This window comes from Vigna unguiculata, chromosome 1 (genome assembly GCF_004118075.2).
Source record: "Vigna unguiculata cultivar IT97K-499-35 chromosome 1, ASM411807v1, whole genome shotgun sequence".
NCBI classification, from domain to species: Eukaryota; Viridiplantae; Streptophyta; class Magnoliopsida; order Fabales; family Fabaceae; genus Vigna; species Vigna unguiculata.
Genome location: NC_040279.1, coordinates 37,209,574 through 37,227,551, shown reverse-complemented (window position 1 = coordinate 37,227,551; position 17,978 = coordinate 37,209,574). Strand labels below are relative to the sequence as shown.

At 31.6% G+C, this 17,978-nt stretch overlaps 3 protein-coding genes across 4 annotated transcripts; 2 read left to right on the top strand and 1 right to left on the bottom strand.

The window, feature by feature from the left end:
- The first annotated feature begins 2,006 nt into the window (after window positions 1-2,006).
- LOC114194600 (protein DEHYDRATION-INDUCED 19 homolog 3-like) lies at window positions 2,007-5,441 on the top strand. The gene is made up of 5 exons (XM_028084940.1): window positions 2,007-2,269; window positions 2,399-2,541; window positions 3,901-3,978; window positions 4,113-4,357; window positions 5,054-5,441. Exons 1-5 carry the CDS (start codon window positions 2,194-2,196, stop codon window positions 5,157-5,159), a joined length of 648 nt encoding a protein of 215 aa, XP_027940741.1. The 5' UTR covers window positions 2,007-2,193; the 3' UTR covers window positions 5,160-5,441.
- Window positions 5,442-5,759: 318 nt separating this feature from the next.
- On the bottom strand, window positions 5,760-9,832 carry LOC114176686 (L10-interacting MYB domain-containing protein). 2 transcript variants are annotated; one of them, XM_028061801.1, is made up of 5 exons: window positions 9,586-9,801; window positions 9,058-9,368; window positions 8,870-8,960; window positions 8,271-8,776; window positions 5,760-6,963 (listed from the first exon to the last, which is right to left on the bottom strand). In XM_028061801.1, the coding sequence occupies exons 1-5, from the start codon at window positions 9,605-9,607 to the stop codon at window positions 6,415-6,417; spliced, it is 1,479 nt and encodes a 492-aa protein (XP_027917602.1). In that variant the 5' UTR covers window positions 9,608-9,801; the 3' UTR covers window positions 5,760-6,414. The 2 variants fall into 2 exon arrangements, with proteins under 2 accessions (XP_027917602.1, XP_027917610.1); XM_028061809.1 differs by having other exon boundaries at window positions 5,762-6,963; window positions 9,749-9,832.
- Window positions 9,833-12,984: 3,152 nt separating this feature from the next.
- LOC114187492 (nicotinamide adenine dinucleotide transporter 1, chloroplastic) lies at window positions 12,985-17,077 on the top strand. Its single transcript, XM_028075789.1, has 9 exons — window positions 12,985-13,334; window positions 13,440-13,535; window positions 13,800-13,906; window positions 14,888-14,936; window positions 15,114-15,223; window positions 15,750-15,844; window positions 15,935-16,023; window positions 16,101-16,195; window positions 16,525-17,077. Exons 1-9 carry the CDS (start codon window positions 13,256-13,258, stop codon window positions 16,759-16,761), a joined length of 957 nt encoding a protein of 318 aa, XP_027931590.1. The 5' UTR covers window positions 12,985-13,255; the 3' UTR covers window positions 16,762-17,077.
- Window positions 17,078-17,978: the final 901 nt, after the last annotated feature.

Sequence of the window (17,978 nt, the reverse complement as noted above, 5' to 3'; positions counted from 1 at the left end):
AATTTCTTAAGAAGCATTGCCTTTAATCTTCAACAGATAATCGTACATTGTCTAGGAATAAAATCTGTAAATAATTTTTCTTATACAAATCAGAATCATAAGAAAAAATTGTTAGTACTGAATAAAATAGTCGTATTCAGATTGTTTTAATCTTCAGCTAGATTTTTGTGGTGATTTATTACCTCCCAACAAAATTCTAACAATTTTATATCTTCAATTATTTTTCTTCTAATGTTAGTAACAATAGAAATCAAAGCTTAACTTTTCTTGTATAGAGAATACAAAATAGATTGAGAAAAGCAATGGAATCTAGAGGGTATAATTTAACCTGCATCCAAAAGATGGAGAGGCTACATATTTACATTTATGTTACAAGTATAAATTATTACAGGTAAGGATTGGAATTTATATACTTTTATCCGTAAAAAACATAGTTTAGGGATGAATAGTCATATTTATTATTAATTATACTAAGTGTGTAATTTTATAATGGTGTGCGTATTTATTTAATGCAATTTTTAAGAAATCTTTTACTTTTTAAAATATTTTTTATGTAAAAGTAAAAATATATTTATTCATTACTTAAATTTAAGGAAGTAAGATCGATGGTGACCAATCAGTTGATGTATATTATTGATGTCATGTAAAATCATAAAATTATAAAATCATATATTATAAAATTATAATTTATAAAAATTTTAAATAGTAAGTTAAATGTAGCTACAATGTAACAAGATGACATAACAAGATAATAATTATGTTAACCACTTGATAACTATGTCATTTCGTTAATAGACAAATTTAATACTAGGGACTCAATTGAAAAAAATGAAAGAAATATAATTTACACTTGTATTTCGGTTTATCTGCTTACTTACATAGCAGTGATAGTATGATATATTTGGACTTTCAGTATGTTGACAACTTTTATGCTGATAGGATGAAGTGATCAAAAAACTTTTTTTATTTCTTTGCATAATATCATTACAATCACCTAGATCTTTTTGACATTTTAAATACTCTCATTTATGTTATATCAAGTGGGGTTAGTGTTCTTGAGATCATCTCAGGTTGAGTAACCAATATCATACATGCCAACAAAAACATTTAGGTCAAAGTCAGTAAAAGTCAACTATAATCAACATATGTTAAGACATAAAACATAATAGCATAACATTAAGTAAATTAGTCACACCAATAAATTAAAAGTCCACACACCTAATATAGATTAGGACAATGATACTATAATTACCATTTTTTTAATCTCATCATTTATTTTTTGATGTGACTTAGTGTGAGTTATTGATTAATATATCATTACTTTTTCTTTTAAAGGAATCAATGACCCACATTAAGTCATGTTAGGAATAAAAGATGAAAGTCAATAAATAAAAATTAAAGTATAATTTTTCTATAAATTAATATAGACCGTACAAAATAATTAATGACGTATTCATTATTATTATAGCATTTATTATCATCTTTTTAGGCACATCCTCCGAGACTTAGACATATTTGACCATGAAAATATCTCAAAAGAGTATGAAAATAATAACTTATTGTGAAGTCTCTGGTGTGATCTTGATCTTGGTTTTATATAAACAACTTTAACTATGACTTATATCTGAACTCTCATTTATACTTAAGTTATGAAAGAATATTTATGAAAATATGGGAAAGTAATAGAAATATATTTTTGTTATTCTTACTTCCTTATCACAAATATTCCTACAAATGTGATGTGATATGTGAAAATACAATATATCATTCCATACAAACATTCTTCCTCATCCATTGATGCCTATTATTACTATTATTATTGATACTCTCACAATAAATTTGAATGGGTTTCGGCCTATCAGGGAGGCTGCATTAATATGTGGTGGTGGTGCAGAGGGTGATGGAGGGCGTTTGGGTAAATTTGAAATAACCAGAATTCGTGTAGGTTAAGGATCCCAATCCCAACGCAACAACCACGCACAATCCGAAGCCGAAAGTCCCTAGTATTTTCCTCGTCCTATTTCCCTTGACAGTAACATTATATATAAATATAAATATACTACACACCACTCCCATCCTACACCGGCACCCACAAGAAAACACAACAACGATTCCTCAGATAACTTTACCGTGTAGCGGAAATACCCTTTTATTTTTTCCTCCGTGCCTGTACTTACTACTTAGCGCAAGTCAATGGAAGACGAGAATTTCAGTTTTGGCCGCTCTACTGCCTCCAGAAGCTATCAATCCAGGCTCAAGTCACACTTCGGTGATTTCTTATTTCAAACCTCGTTTTGTTCAATCCAGTCTCGTGGATACTGTTTTTGTTGGGTTTGGTTTTTGTGGGGCGTCTTGTTCTGGCTAAATGTTTAACCTTTTTGTTTGTTCGTTGAAACAGAGCTTTTCATCGATTTTGATGAGGTCAATGGGGATGAGGATTTTAGGTCGGCTTATCCATGCCCTTTTTGCGCAGATGATTTTGATCTTCTTGAGCTATGTTGCCATATTGACTTGGACCATCCAGCAGAAGCCAAGTCTGCGGTATTTTGTTTATCTTTTTCACCTTAATTTATTCCCCTTTTCGGTATTTTTTTTTAGCTTTACATAAGAACTTTTTCCATACGCTTTACCTTGTTGTTGATGCTTCTTTATTGCTGCCTGGCTATGATTAATATACTTAGTTGGTATGTTTTTATAGAGATATATCACAGTTCATTGTTAGCCTCATAGTTTTGAAACTATCTCATTCAGATTGGTTGGTTTGGTGCTTTGCAACAAAGTTCCTTCGTAGTTATTAACTTTGTAATTGATTTATTGAACAACAAATTCACAAAGAACTAAAGAAGCTAGTATTGGTAGTTTCATTTGAAATATGTTAATTGTATCCAACAAATTACATATATTTTTATTGACAAATTTGCCTTGTGATTATCATCGGCCATGTTTATGATGCTTATGATTTAGGTCAATAGCTTCCTTGTCATCATTGCGGACAACATACATGAAATTTTCCTTTTTCAAATTGAGACAGCTTTTCAAATTGACCTTTGCATTTCTGCATTCTATTGCCTCTGAAAATATCCATTATTACTTCTAGTTCAATAGCATGTTTTGGAGCTAACCATTGATGTGATTTTGTAAAGTGAAACCTTTTTATGATGTTCTTATTGGCTTTTTATATATCTTGCATCTATGCAGAAGCCCTTAAAGATGTGGTTCCTGGCAAGATCTTAGCTTGTAGAACCTGAAGTGGTTACTCCACATGAATTCAATTTAGATCTTTTCCACATCTAGAATGAGCTCCCATGTAAAGTTGATAATGTTACTTTATTGTCGGTTGATTTAAGAATGACTAGGCAAACACACAAACACACACCCCGGTTGAACTTTAGGGAGATTGCAAGTAACCACTGTGAACTTTTAAATCAATCAATTGTGCAACTCCTCTTCACCCTCAAACTATGATAAGTAATCCAGATTGTCAAACAATTCCTAGTAATCATTAGATCACTAACGTGATTTTCATTGAATGATAGTTTCTTTAATTGTCAAACTCTTCCTCTTTAATATAAAAACGTTTAAGTGATTTATAATGTTTTCATTTCAAGTGGCTATGAGGGATCTTACAAACGTGTTAGACAGACTATGCATGATTGTCACGTAATTTACAAAACTTGTAAGAAAGGAGTATAAAATTATCTGTTGTAGTATTTATCCAAATTTTAGGTTCAGTTGGCGGATTTAGAAGTTTATACTGGCTACTTGCAATAGCCTTAAAATTCAGATGTGTGTATATACTATTTTCTTAGACAATTGATGTATTTCTCAATTTCCTTGCAATATCTATGTTTGTGCTTTTTGAATTGCACTCAGCTATCTCTATCCTGTTTGCTCATGCAGATTTGTCCCGTGTGTACCGTGTGGATTGGGTCAAATGTCGTTGATCATATAGCAGCACAACATGGAAACTTGTTTAAGATATCCTTTCTGATCTGATTGATAGGAATGGTTTTATTTATTGATAAATAGTTTTAGTTTGTTACCCTTTTGTCTCCTTGTTACCAAAGTCTCTGTCCTTTATTCAACCATGTACTTCCTTTACTGGAGATTACAGCCAGCTGAAATCAAAATGGTACAAAGATGAATCCTACCCAGATCTTTCCTTTTCAAGAAAGGGTAAACCAGATTTTTCTGCTGGGTTATCTAACGGGATGTCTACCTCCAACACATCAAGTGATCCATGGCTATCTTTTCTATATGGTGCATCTGCTGTTGATGAATGCGAAAATGTGCTGCCAGATTCTTCAAGTGAAATAAGCGTTGAAGAAGTGCACTCAAATGATAAAGTGTTAGAAAGGTATGATGAAGTATCACTCTATCAACTATTTGTCATTTCGCATTTTTCATCTACTGTCAAACATCAACTACAAAATCACAAATTTATTTTTGATCCATCATTATAGAATTTGTAAATGAAAAAAAGGTCAGTTTTGAGACAAAAAAAAATGGTAAAATCTTATTTTTAGATGGTCAACAGTGCCAAAAAACTTGATCCGTTGAAGCAATAATCTTTCGCAGAACACCTTTCACTTTGTGAAGCAATAATCTATAAATATTCAAAACAGGCACACCACCTGAACTCATTGGAAGCATACCCTACAACAGTTGGATATGGTTGTTCTTTTCAAGTAACTTTTAGATTAATGCAATTAAAGCTGTAGGGAGCAATTTAAGTGTTCTTTGTTGGGACCACATCGTTCTACATCTAGTATAGGTAGGTACATTGAGGCAAATGATGATTCGAACCAAAAACTCAGCTGCATATGCAAGTTCCCAAAAAAACGCTGTTTTTCTTGTTTCTTTCTACACTTCGTTGATGTTAGGGCCTCAGGGAAATGGTTATTTTTGTTACTTGTACCTTTTATTAAGACATTCACTATCTTCTTGTTGACTTGCTCTTGTTTGACGTTGTACCTATTTATTAGATATTTAGTTTTGCATAACAACTTTCATCTTTCTCTTAAATGTGTACCTAATATTTTAATTATTGCAGGGATGTTCAGCCATATTTATCTGACAAAGACCAAATAGAGATAGCACAGCGCAGTAAATTTGTACAGGGACTTTTGGTGTCTACTATCCTTGATTCTGACTTCTGATTGACACAGTTAAGGACATCAGTTGCTAGTTTCAATTCAATGGGTAAAAAAAATGAAATATATAGTAGTTTCAATCTTGAAAATTATTCTTAGTTATAGGACCAATGTTTTTTCTGTGGTATGGCACTGAGATAGGCCTAGTATAGAGAAGCTATATGTAGGAATTAAATGTCATGTATATTCGAGACAATGCCATTATTGGTTTATAACAATTGCGTACGAACTTGTATTCTCAGAATTTGTGTTTCGTTGTAATAACAGATTTAGTAGCTTTATGCCTTATTCTTGCTATTTGCCATAACTAAATTATGTGATAAAAGCGTGCCAATAATGATGAGTTGTTTGAATATGCAATTTGCTTAATCTGTTGACAAGGCCTTGCGAGTTGTATAGCAATAGCGCCTATTATACTCCGATAATGCTTAACTCTAGTTTGATTATTTTTGTGGAAAATTAGAAAGATAAAAATAATATTATACCGTCTTCCTGTATTTTTCTAGTTTGAAAAACGGGAAAATTTATTAGAGTACTCTTTTCCAATTCCATCACCCAAAAAAGAATTATATACAACAAATTGTAAAAATAACATTTCCACAAATATAAAATGACGGGTCCATGTATGTAGAATGAAGTAGCGAGTAACGTTACAAGGACCAGTGTTCAAAAAGGGCTTCGAACTAAAATATGAGACCTTAGTCAAAACTAGAACTGTCATTATGCTACCTCTGATAAACTGGAATAACAGTTGTGATGATAAACTTTCACAGAAGGGATTATGTTAGGGATCATATGCCAGAACATGTGAGAAATGTCAGTAAAGGGCACAAAAGGATTTGGGTTGATAAACCTTGTTTTGTGGCAAGGAGGGCAGGAACTAGGAAGGACAAGGAAAGAGTAAGCAAGGCAAAGATAAACAGAAGAGAAAGGTAGTGATGAGGTGATAATCATTGAATGAGTTCAGCAGCAGGAGCTGCAGACCCTCAAAGCTCTGAAGTTGTGGAAAGTTTTTGAAACACTTTCCTCTCACATAACCTGAGCATTGCTAGGTATAAATGCATTTTGTGCAGTCATTAACTAAATATGATGAATATACAAATTAATTTAGCGTTCCAAAATGCTAATTCTATTATCAAAATGATTAGTAGCACTAGTTTGCTTAGAATCCTCCCAAAAAAAATCTAATCAGCTCTACTTCTTAAAGAATATGGACCAAAATCAATAGCAAGTGAAAAATGAAGGGAGGCGTAGGATACACCTATGTGCGAAGTTTCCTAATCAACCATTTTTTTCTAAGCTTAGCATCCAATGCAAGAAATGTTTTAGCTTTTCTTTCATCCTCCAAGAAATCACAAGCATCCAAAACCAGGTCATCATCCATATCAGGCAATGCTTGCACTGCTTCTATGACGTTCTCTATTGATATTGAGGTATCATTATTTTTTGCAGACACTGTTGAAACTACAGCAGCCATCTCATGGAGTGCAGCAGCCATGCCTTGTTCATCATTCCTTGATCTTTTAGGACTGGTAGAATTAGAACATATCTCTAATTGGCGCTTCTGTTTCTGACCTATATAAGGTAACTCATTGACACCACTAAATTGTTCTTCGTTAGAATTGGGTGTAACTGAAGACTGAACAGTGTTAGATGTTGAAGAGCACTCAATCTTAAAATCATTTGCATTTTGATGCTTATCTGGAGGCAAAGGATATTCTTTTTCATCAAAACTTGGATCATATATGACACGCAAATCTTTATAGTATGGCAAAGGTCGAGTCATATATTGTCGTGCATCCGGATGAACCTGCATAGACACGTCAAAAGTTTTAAAACCTTGTAAAATAAGATGATTAATATATCATAAGTATTGAAATTTCCTAAGGCATGCTAGGTAAAAATGAGAATGGGAAGGCTGATATATATGAAATGCAAGCATTGCATGGCTTTAAGTACATGGAATAAAGGAAAATGAAGTGAGGAGCGTTTGTTTTTACTTTGAATCTAGAAAAATAAAATGAACGTAGCAGCCCTCAGTTTAGCAAAGAGTTTCTACCCTTCTTGATAGTTCATCTCAAGACAGTCCACATTCTAGAATGAACAAATTTATTCAGCTTGTATTAGCTCACAAGTTTTGCCAATGAGGATAGTATATTAATGTAAAAAAATTTACGATCTAAATCATCTCTTGAAAGTTTGCATGAAAGAAATAAACACCTATTAAGAAATGTGGGACCAAAGTCTAATTTAACCTCCATCAAATTATATAACTTGGTCATATCTTTAGTGGAAGGATCTCTAACATCTACTTTCACATAATTTAAGGGTTGTAAAGCCACCTTAATTGCAATCATCCTAGCCTGCTTTAACATGTCAGGTTTGTGACCCGTATCTCAAAAAGGGCTACCTACAAAGGGGCCGACCAAAATGGCTGAGTAAAGCATCACAAAGTGCAGCCACTAAGGCGTTGGTCTCAATGAATTGAAATCTCACATTAATTAAAGACATGACCAACTTAGCTTAGACAACTCTTTCTTGGTTTTATGGGATTGAGTTTGGTATTGAAACCAAATGTTAAGAGTAATCAAGAGATTTCCCTATTTTCTCTTTTCCTTATTCCTGGCTATTATATACGGAGCAGTGAAGAAGGACAAATTTCGGCAGGAGGAAAAATAAATATTTTTATTGATCTATTGTTCATATATCATAACAAATTATCACAAAATGAAAATTAAAACCTTCCTACACCTATCTGCTTTACACCTTTACCACCAGAAACACCCTTGAGCTTCGCATAATTTATGAAATATGCAGATTTTTCCCTTTTAACTTGCAAAGGAAGAGTGGGAGTCTATTACTAAATTCATTATAGGAGACCAAGGGAAAAAAAATGAGTAGATACAACTATTTTCAGGAAAATAAATTACTTCCAACAATAAAAAACAAGACTTCACTCAAAACCATTTTTAGAAGCATTCACCCCAAACTCTTTAAATCATCGTAAAAGGGAACTCGGGTGAAGACAGACAACTCTCATTGGTAATATAACAAATTATACTTCTAAGTGTGTGTCCAAAGAGGTTCGATTTCCCAGCAGACTCAAGTGATACGCACCTTAATATAATCTTGCCAGACACAATCATCGGCAATAACCATCTGGCGTGTTTCATCCCAGGCAAAGCCATCCAGCCGAAGGAGGCTTTTAATTAAATTATATTGCCTTCTCAGAGTTTTGTACCTATTCTTAAGAATCTCCAAACTATACTCAAAACCAAATTTTTCATTGAATGATAAGATTATCTCCATCCATGCTTGTTTGCTGAAAACCCCATCAAATTGATTCCCTTTTTGCACATGAGCAAGCATCAAGTTAATGAAGTAACGATCCATTGGTAGCTGCCAATAAGTCCGGGTCCGGGTACGAGAAGAGGTTGTTGTTTCCTTCGACACTCTTTGTTCACAATCATCAGTTGCTTTATCCAAGGTAGAGATTCCAAGGTCTTCATCAGCTCTGACATCAAGAAGCAGTTCATCAGCATCCTCACCTATATCCTCTGATACATGAGGAACAATTGCTCCCTTTTGTCCTGAATTAGATAACTCTTCTGGTGCTGCATCGTCTGGAAATTCACATTCATTAGATGTTGAAACATAAATTGGACCTCCTAAGCATCAAGCATGACATATACAAATTAGTGCCTAACAAGGGCTACCTTTTGCTTCCATATGTCCATAAATAGTGCACAAGTCTTTGAAATTGGGTATACTTTTTTTTACTCTACGAGTTAGCGCATTCACATCTACCTGCATTATAATTAGGCAGAAAATAAACTATTGAACTCCTTCAGTAGAGTTGAAAAGATTTAAAATAATTTGATACTTTGAAAAAATCATCCCAAACCTGATCATCAACAATGACCATATTTCGCTTTTCGTCCCAGCTAAACCCTGGTTGGCCAAGAAGGTTCTTAATACTCCTGTACAGATTCCTTAACGTTTTGTGGCGGTTCTTAAGAACATCTTTTTCGTACTGAAAATTGAACTTGGCATTGAACATTGAAGACATATGCTTCCACGCCTTCTTGCTAAACATATGATCCTCAACTTCACGGCCTTGACTAACCTGCTCTAACATGAGATCGATGAAATAACCATCCATCTCGGGTGTCCAAATTGTTCTTAGGCGTTCAGTGTCGTTTCCCAGAGTCATTTCTACAATGTAACACGAGATTACTAGTATCACTAACAAGGTTGATGAGTAGTTCAGACAGAACCATAACCAGTGCACATACATTGTTCAAGACATGCATAATTGTAATCTTCAAGAGATATAAGCACAGTTGATAATCAAGTAATAATAATAATTTATTATTTATTGTTTGAAAACAGAAGACTAATGGAAGTTTAAAAGTATAAAAGTGCAAGAGACCTAAGACTCTGGTAAAAAACATGCTATGATGAATCTGAAGAAGAAGAAGAGAACAGCATCTATCACAATTCTCCCAAGACAACAAGAACACAGATCGTGCCAATTTTGTATCTATGAAGAGTGTTGAGATTAACAATTAACTATGGGATAACAAAAGGAACACCTTGTGCAGAGTTTGAACTTTGCTTTGGCAGGGATAGTGATTTCCCGGACAAGGTTGCATCTGCTCGGGGGATACGATTGTACCTTGACCTTATTAGGGTTATCATTTAATCTAAATATAATATTACTTCAAAAATATAATATTTTTTATTTATATACGTAGAGTGTCCATTTTTTTTCTTATGATGACAAAATGATTGAAGTAAAAAAAATATTATTAAAGTATAAAGAATGTTTCTTACAAATAATATAGAATTAAATTTTTGATATGATTAACAGATAAAATAGTGAGAAATTATGTACACAACCAAAAAATAATAATCTTTGTTTAAAGGTTATAAATATTACAATGTGCAGATAAATTTGTATACCTGTTTTAAAAAAAAAATTATACTTCAATCATGTTTTAGAAAATGTTCGATAATAAATAATCTTAATTACAACTATCATGATTATAAAATATTTACAATCTTTTCTTAATATATCAATTTTATAAAATATTAACACCTTATGTCACATTTTTAAATTGTAGTTAGTATTTTTATAAAATTCATTTGTGTATTAAAATTTAGACTTTAATTTGATTGTTTACGAAACTACATCATTTTCTTCATATGAATTTACTACTATTTTATAATAGGCATACCTATGATAAACATATATATGTTTTAAAAAAATTCTTATTAAGATCATTCTGATGAATAATATACTTTTAAATATAATGTTAAATCATTTCATATTTACTAATATTAAAATTCGCATAGCAGACAACAGTATAGTTAGAAAATAAATGTTAAAATAATGTCTTTAATTTATTTAAAATTATTAAAGTTGTAGGAGAAGATAATATTAAAAAATAATTTTGAAATAATATTGAGTCTTTAAAATAATATCATTTACACTCTCTAAGGAATATATATATATATATATATATATATATATATATATATATATATATATATATATATATAAATGTTAAATATCTATGTTTCCATTTTTTCTTTATAATAAAAAATAATTATTAGAATAAAAATTCTAAAATTTATATTAAAATTATAAACAAATGTATTCAGCACAAAGAATAACTATAAAAATAAATCAGTTTTCATAACTTTTTTTCAACAATAAAAATAGTAAAATAAATAAGGGGGTTATGTATCATTTTTTATATGTTGCTTGAATTAAATAATGATTGATGTACAACTTATATGAAATTTTTTAAGTAAATTAAAAATATTGTAAAAGATTAACAAGTTTTTAAAATGTCTTTAAACCTGTTTGAAACTCTTAAATTTTGATAGCAACATGATGGGGTTAGAAATTTAAATATTTATATTTTAAATTTAATTTTGTTGAATTGGTTGTAAATATAAAATAAAAATATTTAAAAATTCAAATCTACTTAATCAGTTGCAAATATAAAATAACTAAATAAGTATTTATTGATATCTTACACGGTTAGAAATCTATTCTAACAGTAAGATTAACTGAATTTATTATGATGTCATATAAGGTCTTATTCTATTATCATTTTTTCTAAAGTTATACATGTAAATTTAGATATTTGATAATAATTTAAAAAAATCAGAAAGTGTTTAGTACTAGTATGGTGTTTAGATTAAAAAGATATTTAATCTATAAGATTTGAAGTTGTTCACAAAAACCTCTAATAGTATCAACTTAACATAATGTCCAGGTAATCATGGTGGTTGTTGAATTAAATTTCATGCATTTTAGTGAGAATCCTTCTATTATTTTTAACTTGCTTAAGTGATCTAACTTTGTTTAAGTCAGAATTATTTTTCTTTTTTAATAAAATAAAAAAAAATGTAAAATCATAACTAAAAAGATCAAACAAAATACTTATTAAAAATTGGATAAAATAACAATAACTGAAATAATGTGTTTAAATAAATATGAAAAAATATGTTAATATTTATATGCATAACAATATATAATTAATTAATTTCATTAGCACGTAGACATAATATATTAGATTTAATCATTAAATAAGGTCATATAATTGATTATTCTAAAGTAAAGGATACTTTCTTACATTTAATATAATCAACTAAATGTGCAACGAATATTCATTATATTATAGTGCTTAATACAAAGAGGGATTACATACCCAAATCACATCATCACATCAGTGTTTATATTATGAATAAAGCCACTAACTTCCGCTTTAAGCAAAATTCCCAAATTTTCCATCAAATCAATTCTAATTCTTTATTTTTTATATCTAACTAAAGAAAGATAGGTTGACTTAATGACATGTGCCTGATATAACACGTTAGTTTGACCCTAAAAATCAAGTTTTTTTAATATCAGACATCAAATATTAAATAAAACTACACTGTTAATAAAAAGTCCACCAATATGTTTTTCAAAATCTTCACATTAATCATTTTAAGAGATTCTACAACTTTAATTCAATTTCTTACCAGTCATGATAATGACATCCACCAATGAATGTGATTAATCTCTTGATCAATGGATTTGAAAAAATATATGACAGAACTATTTTTTTTAACAAAAATATTAATAAGTTACACACTAAATGTATTTTAAAAATTGTAATTATATGACAATATTTTTAATATATATATATATATATATATATATATATTAACAAATGTTAATTAAAATATATTTTAAAAGATACCCATCATGAACATATATTTTGTTATTTCTACTATACTTAAAAAAATACATATCACTGTGTATACATACACGTAGGTATAATGTATGTGATCCTATCTAACGCCCCATTATTTTTTTTTAATTTCAGTAAAAGTATGGGTGCTTAGTAGTATTTAATATTATTTCTTACTAGAAACAATATTAAATATTTATTAATATGATTTTTAATCTTAGAATAGCGCCCCATTTATTCATTGTAGATGAAGAAAAATGAAAAAAAAATATAAAGTATAGTGGAGAGTCGAAAAAGAAAAAATAATAAAGCAGATATACAGTCAAAGAAAAGTTAAAACACAATTAATAATATTATTATGAAATAAACGGAGGAGAATATTACTGTAAATCATAAATTGTTTTTTATATTTTATTTATAAATGAATAAATATTCTAATAAGAGGAGAGAATTTCTGGTAAGTAGTTAAACTTTCCTTTCTTCGTAGAATTAATCAGGTTATTTGATTAACTATAACCACAATAAATAAACTTTGGAATACTATAGAGGACCCACTAAAGTGAATGTGAGTGAGAGAGAGATGTATTTGTTGTTTGGTTTGGTATTGTGGTAGAGGAAGGATTTACACGCACCATATACAACGAGCCGTTTTTGACTCGTGTTCTTGGATCTGATCCAAACCCTAATCTAATCCCAAAACTTTAGTATCGAATAATCAAACGAAAGACTGTGTCTTTCTCCTGTGCCCTAACTCTCAGGCCATGCGACTACCCTGTTCCTCCGCCACCGCCCTCTCCAGAGAGGATTCCTTTTTTATTTTCGCCACTTTCTCCCTCGATTTCGCCGCCCATGTCTGCCGACGCCCACGCCGCTAATCATATCAATCCCAAGGGCCTCCTCTGCAATGCCGCCGCCGGTGCTTCGGCTGGTATACCTCAATTATATTCTTCTTATCGCGGTTTCTTTCTCCAATTTTCCATTTTTCTGAATTCGATTTCTAATTGTTTCATTTCGTGTGCGTAATTTGGTGCAGGGGTTATTGCTGCTACATTTGTGTGTCCTTTAGATGTCATCAAAACTAGGTTTCAGGTTCATGGTGTCCCGCAACTCACCAATGGAAGTGTTAGAGGTATATCCGCAAGCCTTTCTCCTGCCCCTTTTTTATCTATTCGATTTTTTTTTTAACTCTGGTATATAAATGAGATAACGAGGAAGGTTTGACTGTCCTGTATACAGCCTGTCATTCAAAAAGAGTTGTTGCTATTGTTTTTAGATTTCAGTTTGTTAATAGTATTATATGAAGGATGAATCGACTGTGGGAAAATTTTCCCATTGGTTGAACTACTGAAACTTAATATTGCGACTTTAGCTTATGAGTGTTGCTTGCCCGCAGGCAGCATAATAGTTGCTAGCTTGGAGCAAATTTTTAGGAAGGAGGGGTTACGTGGAATGTATCGAGGGCTTGCGCCCACTGTGCTGGCTTTACTTCCAAATTGGGCGGTGAGTCGTTTCTCCATGTCTGTATTATTTTTTATTTATGGAGTAAACAACAAATAGAATCTTGACAGATTCATTACCTTTCATGTCCAAAATTTGTAATTCTAAATTATAGCCATCGATTTGGTAACTGAAAATACTATAGTAATTAATGCCTACCCTGCTCCTGTGGAAGGTTGACATGAACGAAGGATCATGTTTTATCTCTGAAAAACCTGGGGTATGAAGTCATTCATGAGAAACATTAATACTTACTGAATTGAGTTTTAAAATTGGCATTTCATGGTTGCTGTTAGATTTGATTTTGATTTGACATAATTTTTTTTTACATTGGAGTGGAGTACAACATCATTGTGCCCTTGACCTCATATCAATCAACCTCCATTTTTATGGCTTGTTCAGGGTGATGACTTACAGGGCTTCATACTGCTATGCAAATGAGAGCTAGTGTGTCAAAATTATAATTTTATTGGGAAAGGAATTGAATATACAATCATAGAAGACAAAAAAAAACTTATAATGAGGAAAACCAAAGTGAAGGTGAACAGATCATATCAAAACAATAAAACATCTTCCGCTTTCATTCAAAGAAACTCCTTCGAATGCTTCATTATCATAATACCATGTGGACGCAAGTATTCATATTGCATTGTTTTTAAAATAAATAAAGTTCACAAAGGCACTCAGATAAATTATAGAATGACCCATACATGTAGAACACAGAGATGGGGACTGAATAGTGAACTTTAATTCTCAAATAAAGGTGAAACTAATTGACCAGGTACCTAGTGATTCTTGACAGCTGACACAAAATGGCCCTGAGAATTGCTATAAACCACCCTAATATGACTACTGTCAAAGCAAAGTTAGTTAGTTTTTTAATGATTCATTTTAGTGTTCTGGTAGAAATTTTTAGTATGTTCACAACTTTTTAGTTGCAGAAAACTGATGGTGTTCTAATTGTATCTATTTATGAACCTGCAGGTTTATTTTAGTACATATGAGCATCTTAAGAGCCTTCTCCAAGCTGATGGTTAGTCCATTAGTTATTATTTTCTGTCTATCCAAATAAGGGATTGTTGGAAGCATTATTCTTTTTGTCATAATTAATCCACTTATTAACCTTTATTTTTATGTTGTCAACTTTCTAGTCAACCCGCTTCCCCATTATTTAGATTCTGAATTATAATAGCTATGTTAATGTATGCAGATGAAAGCCATCATCTTTCAATTGGATCTAATATGATAGCTGCTTCTGGTGCTGGAGCTGCAACTACCATGTTCACAAATCCCCTCTGGGTTGTCAAGACTAGACTCCAAGTGTGTTTCTTCATTTCAACCTAAATTTAGTCATTTCACATAAAATTGGCGTAATGCAGAGTGATACATGTAATTAGAAATTTGTTGGAGAGTACAAAGCTCATTTGATTGTCTTATTTGTCGTTGTTATCATGGAATTTGATATTTCAGTTTTTTTCTTTTTTTCCATTATTCCGGACTTTTATGGTAATTAACAGAGAGGGAAATAAATTAGGCATTGCTTTCCTTTCTGGATGACCTATGTGCAAGGTGAGATCATGGTTCATGACACAACCCCTACCTCATGGATTGGGAACATATTGAACTCAGAAAACAGCTACTTACAATGTTTTTTCTGTGGGGAAATAGTGCTATCCTTTTAGGAGAAAGGGTTTATGAATATTACTAAAAGCATTGCATTGCCATTCCTCATTAGTACGATGAACATAAACTTCGTCTTACACAAAACCATTGAGCCAATAGAACTACTTATTATCAATTAATTTTGTGTATTCTGTACTATAAGTTTGCGGTTCTTTTTATGCAGACCCAAGGAATGAGATCTGGTGTTGTGCCATATAGGGGCACACTATCTGCATTAAGGAGAATTGCACATGAGGAGGGCATTCGGGGCCTGTACAGGTTGGTGTTGTTTAACACAAATGTAGCATGATGGTCAACGCATTTGGAAAAATAATGAATAATGTAACGACTTTTTTTTTCCTTCAACAGTGGACTTGTACCTGCTCTGGCTGGTATCAGTCATGTTGCCATTCAATTTCCTACATACGAGACGATAAAATTTTATCTGGCAAATAAAGGTGATTTCATGTCTACAGCTTTCTGTGAACTCTCGAAACTTTCGGCAGTTAATTAATGTTTAACTAATTTGTATCAGATAACACAGCAATGGATAAACTTGGTGCACGTGATGTTGCAATTGCATCATCCGTTTCCAAAATTTTTGCATCCACATTGACTTATCCTCACGAGGTATGTTTCTGAATGATTGAGGTAGTTTAGTTCAGGTTATTTGTCCCCATAGGGTACTCGTACCGTACGTACCTTTGGTCTTGTGAGATGAGTCAGCTCGCCCACCGTCTATGGAAAAATGATTTAGAATCTATTATGGGTGTTTAATAAATCTTCCAAGAATAATATTATGTTGGACTATTTCTTGAATAGTTTAAGCTCACACTTCTTTTGTTGCCAAATTTGAAAGTACAAGCCCTAGTTGAATTGGGATGGAATTTTTTGTTTTGCTTTTGCATTTCTGTTCTTTGGGCAGATAAACATTAGAAAGTTTTGTATTTTGTTTGCAGGTCGTACGTTCCAGACTGCAAGAACAAGGGCATCATTCAGAGAAACGGTACTCTGGTGTGATAGATTGTATTAGAAAGGTTTTTCAACAAGAAGGTGTATCGGGTTTTTACCGAGGTTGTGCCACCAACCTTCTAAGGACAACGCCAGCTGCTGTAATCACATTCACCAGCTTTGAAATGATACACCGATTTCTTGTTTCTCTTTTTCCCTCTGATCCACGACCTCAGATTTTGTGACAATTGATCTATAGGAGGTCATCTGTCTTCTGTAGCAGTTAGATTACGAAGCATAAGCTTAGTCCAGCTGAGTAACCTATCTCTTGGCGATGCAGATATCATTCTTTGTGACTTAGTTGTTTATGTATGATAGAGCCCCCATATTTTCCAATCACGATTGAGCCCGGTTTCCCTTTTCAAACTTGTGCAAAGTCTTTGTAGGGAGACTGAGAAAGAATTATAATTTTGAGTGATGACGACGATAAAGATGATAAAGTGGAACTTATTTTATTTTTAAACAGTTGAATAATATCCTATAGCACGATCTTTTGCCTCATTTCTGGTGGATCTGGATTTTCTTTACTTAATGAGAATCATGCAATCAGCGAATCAAAATTGCTGGATGGAAGACATGAGAAATACATTTAAGATCCATTGGGTATTTATTTAACAATTTCGTTTCCTTTACTGGTCCAGTTCATGATTAATATAATTTTTTATTATTAGTGATAAACCTACTAGGTGATAGCATATACTGTTCAATAATCATAATTCCATAAATTATGAGCCAATTGATGTGAGAACAACTTAATATCTTAATTATTTATGCAAAATAGTGTAAAGACATTTTAGTAAAAAAAATATGCAGTTATTTTTTATTTTAAACAAGTTAAACAAAAATTGTCTGACAGACCTTATATCGGACAAATATATTATTTTTTACTCACTTTAAAAATAATAAATATATAATAATTTTAAATGAAGGATTGAAAGTAAAATATGTATTCTTATTTTTCAATGAAACTAATTTTAATTTTAAATACAATAACTTAATATATAAATTATATTTTATGTACATGTTTTAATAAATATTTTTTGATATTCTTAGTATAATATGACCTAATTTCATTGAAGTTACAAATGTTTTAATAGGATCTGACTAATTTGATGGAGTTTTGATATAATAGATCCAGCAAAGTCCATTTTGCATATCCAAACATGCAATAAATGGTTAAGCTTGGTTGAATGCAGATTGCCGTATTAATTAATAACAGCGTATGAATGTGATTAGAAAAATTAGTTAAGTTAGTTCACAATTAAAATATTAGTAGGAAGTGAAAATCCTGAGTTAATGAATGGCTAATACGTTAGCTGATTAAAATAATGTTTGGTAAAACTGACTAGTACATTAAATTATCTTTAAGTGTAAAATGATATAAGGAAACACAAAAAGAAAT

Bases quoted from the DNA above. Each gene is read 5' to 3' on its own strand.
- LOC114194600 (XM_028084940.1), top strand. From the start codon at position 2,194: ATGGAAGACGAGAATTTCAGTTTTGGCCGCTCTACTGCCTCCAGAAGC. The intron at 2,270-2,398 runs GTGATTTCTTAT...TCGTTGAAACAG, and splicing joins CAGGCTCAAGTCACACTTCG to AGCTTTTCATCGATTTTGAT. The intron at 3,979-4,112 runs ATATCCTTTCTG...ACTGGAGATTAC, and splicing joins AACATGGAAACTTGTTTAAG to AGCCAGCTGAAATCAAAATG.
- LOC114176686 (XM_028061801.1), bottom strand. From the start codon at position 9,607: ATGTTTTTTACCAGAGTCTTAG. The intron at 8,777-8,869 runs GTAGCCCTTGTT...GTGAATTTCCAG, and splicing joins TGGACATATGGAAGCAAAAG to ACGATGCAGCACCAGAAGAG. The intron at 6,964-8,270 runs GTGCGTATCACT...GTGTCTATGCAG, and splicing joins TCTGGCAAGATTATATTAAG to GTTCATCCGGATGCACGACA.
- LOC114187492 (XM_028075789.1), top strand. From the start codon at position 13,256: ATGTCTGCCGACGCCCACGCCGCTAATCATATCAATCCCAAGGGCCTC. The intron at 13,335-13,439 runs GTATACCTCAAT...AATTTGGTGCAG, and splicing joins CGCCGCCGGTGCTTCGGCTG to GGGTTATTGCTGCTACATTT. The intron at 16,024-16,100 runs GTGATTTCATGT...AATTTGTATCAG, and splicing joins ATTTTATCTGGCAAATAAAG to ATAACACAGCAATGGATAAA.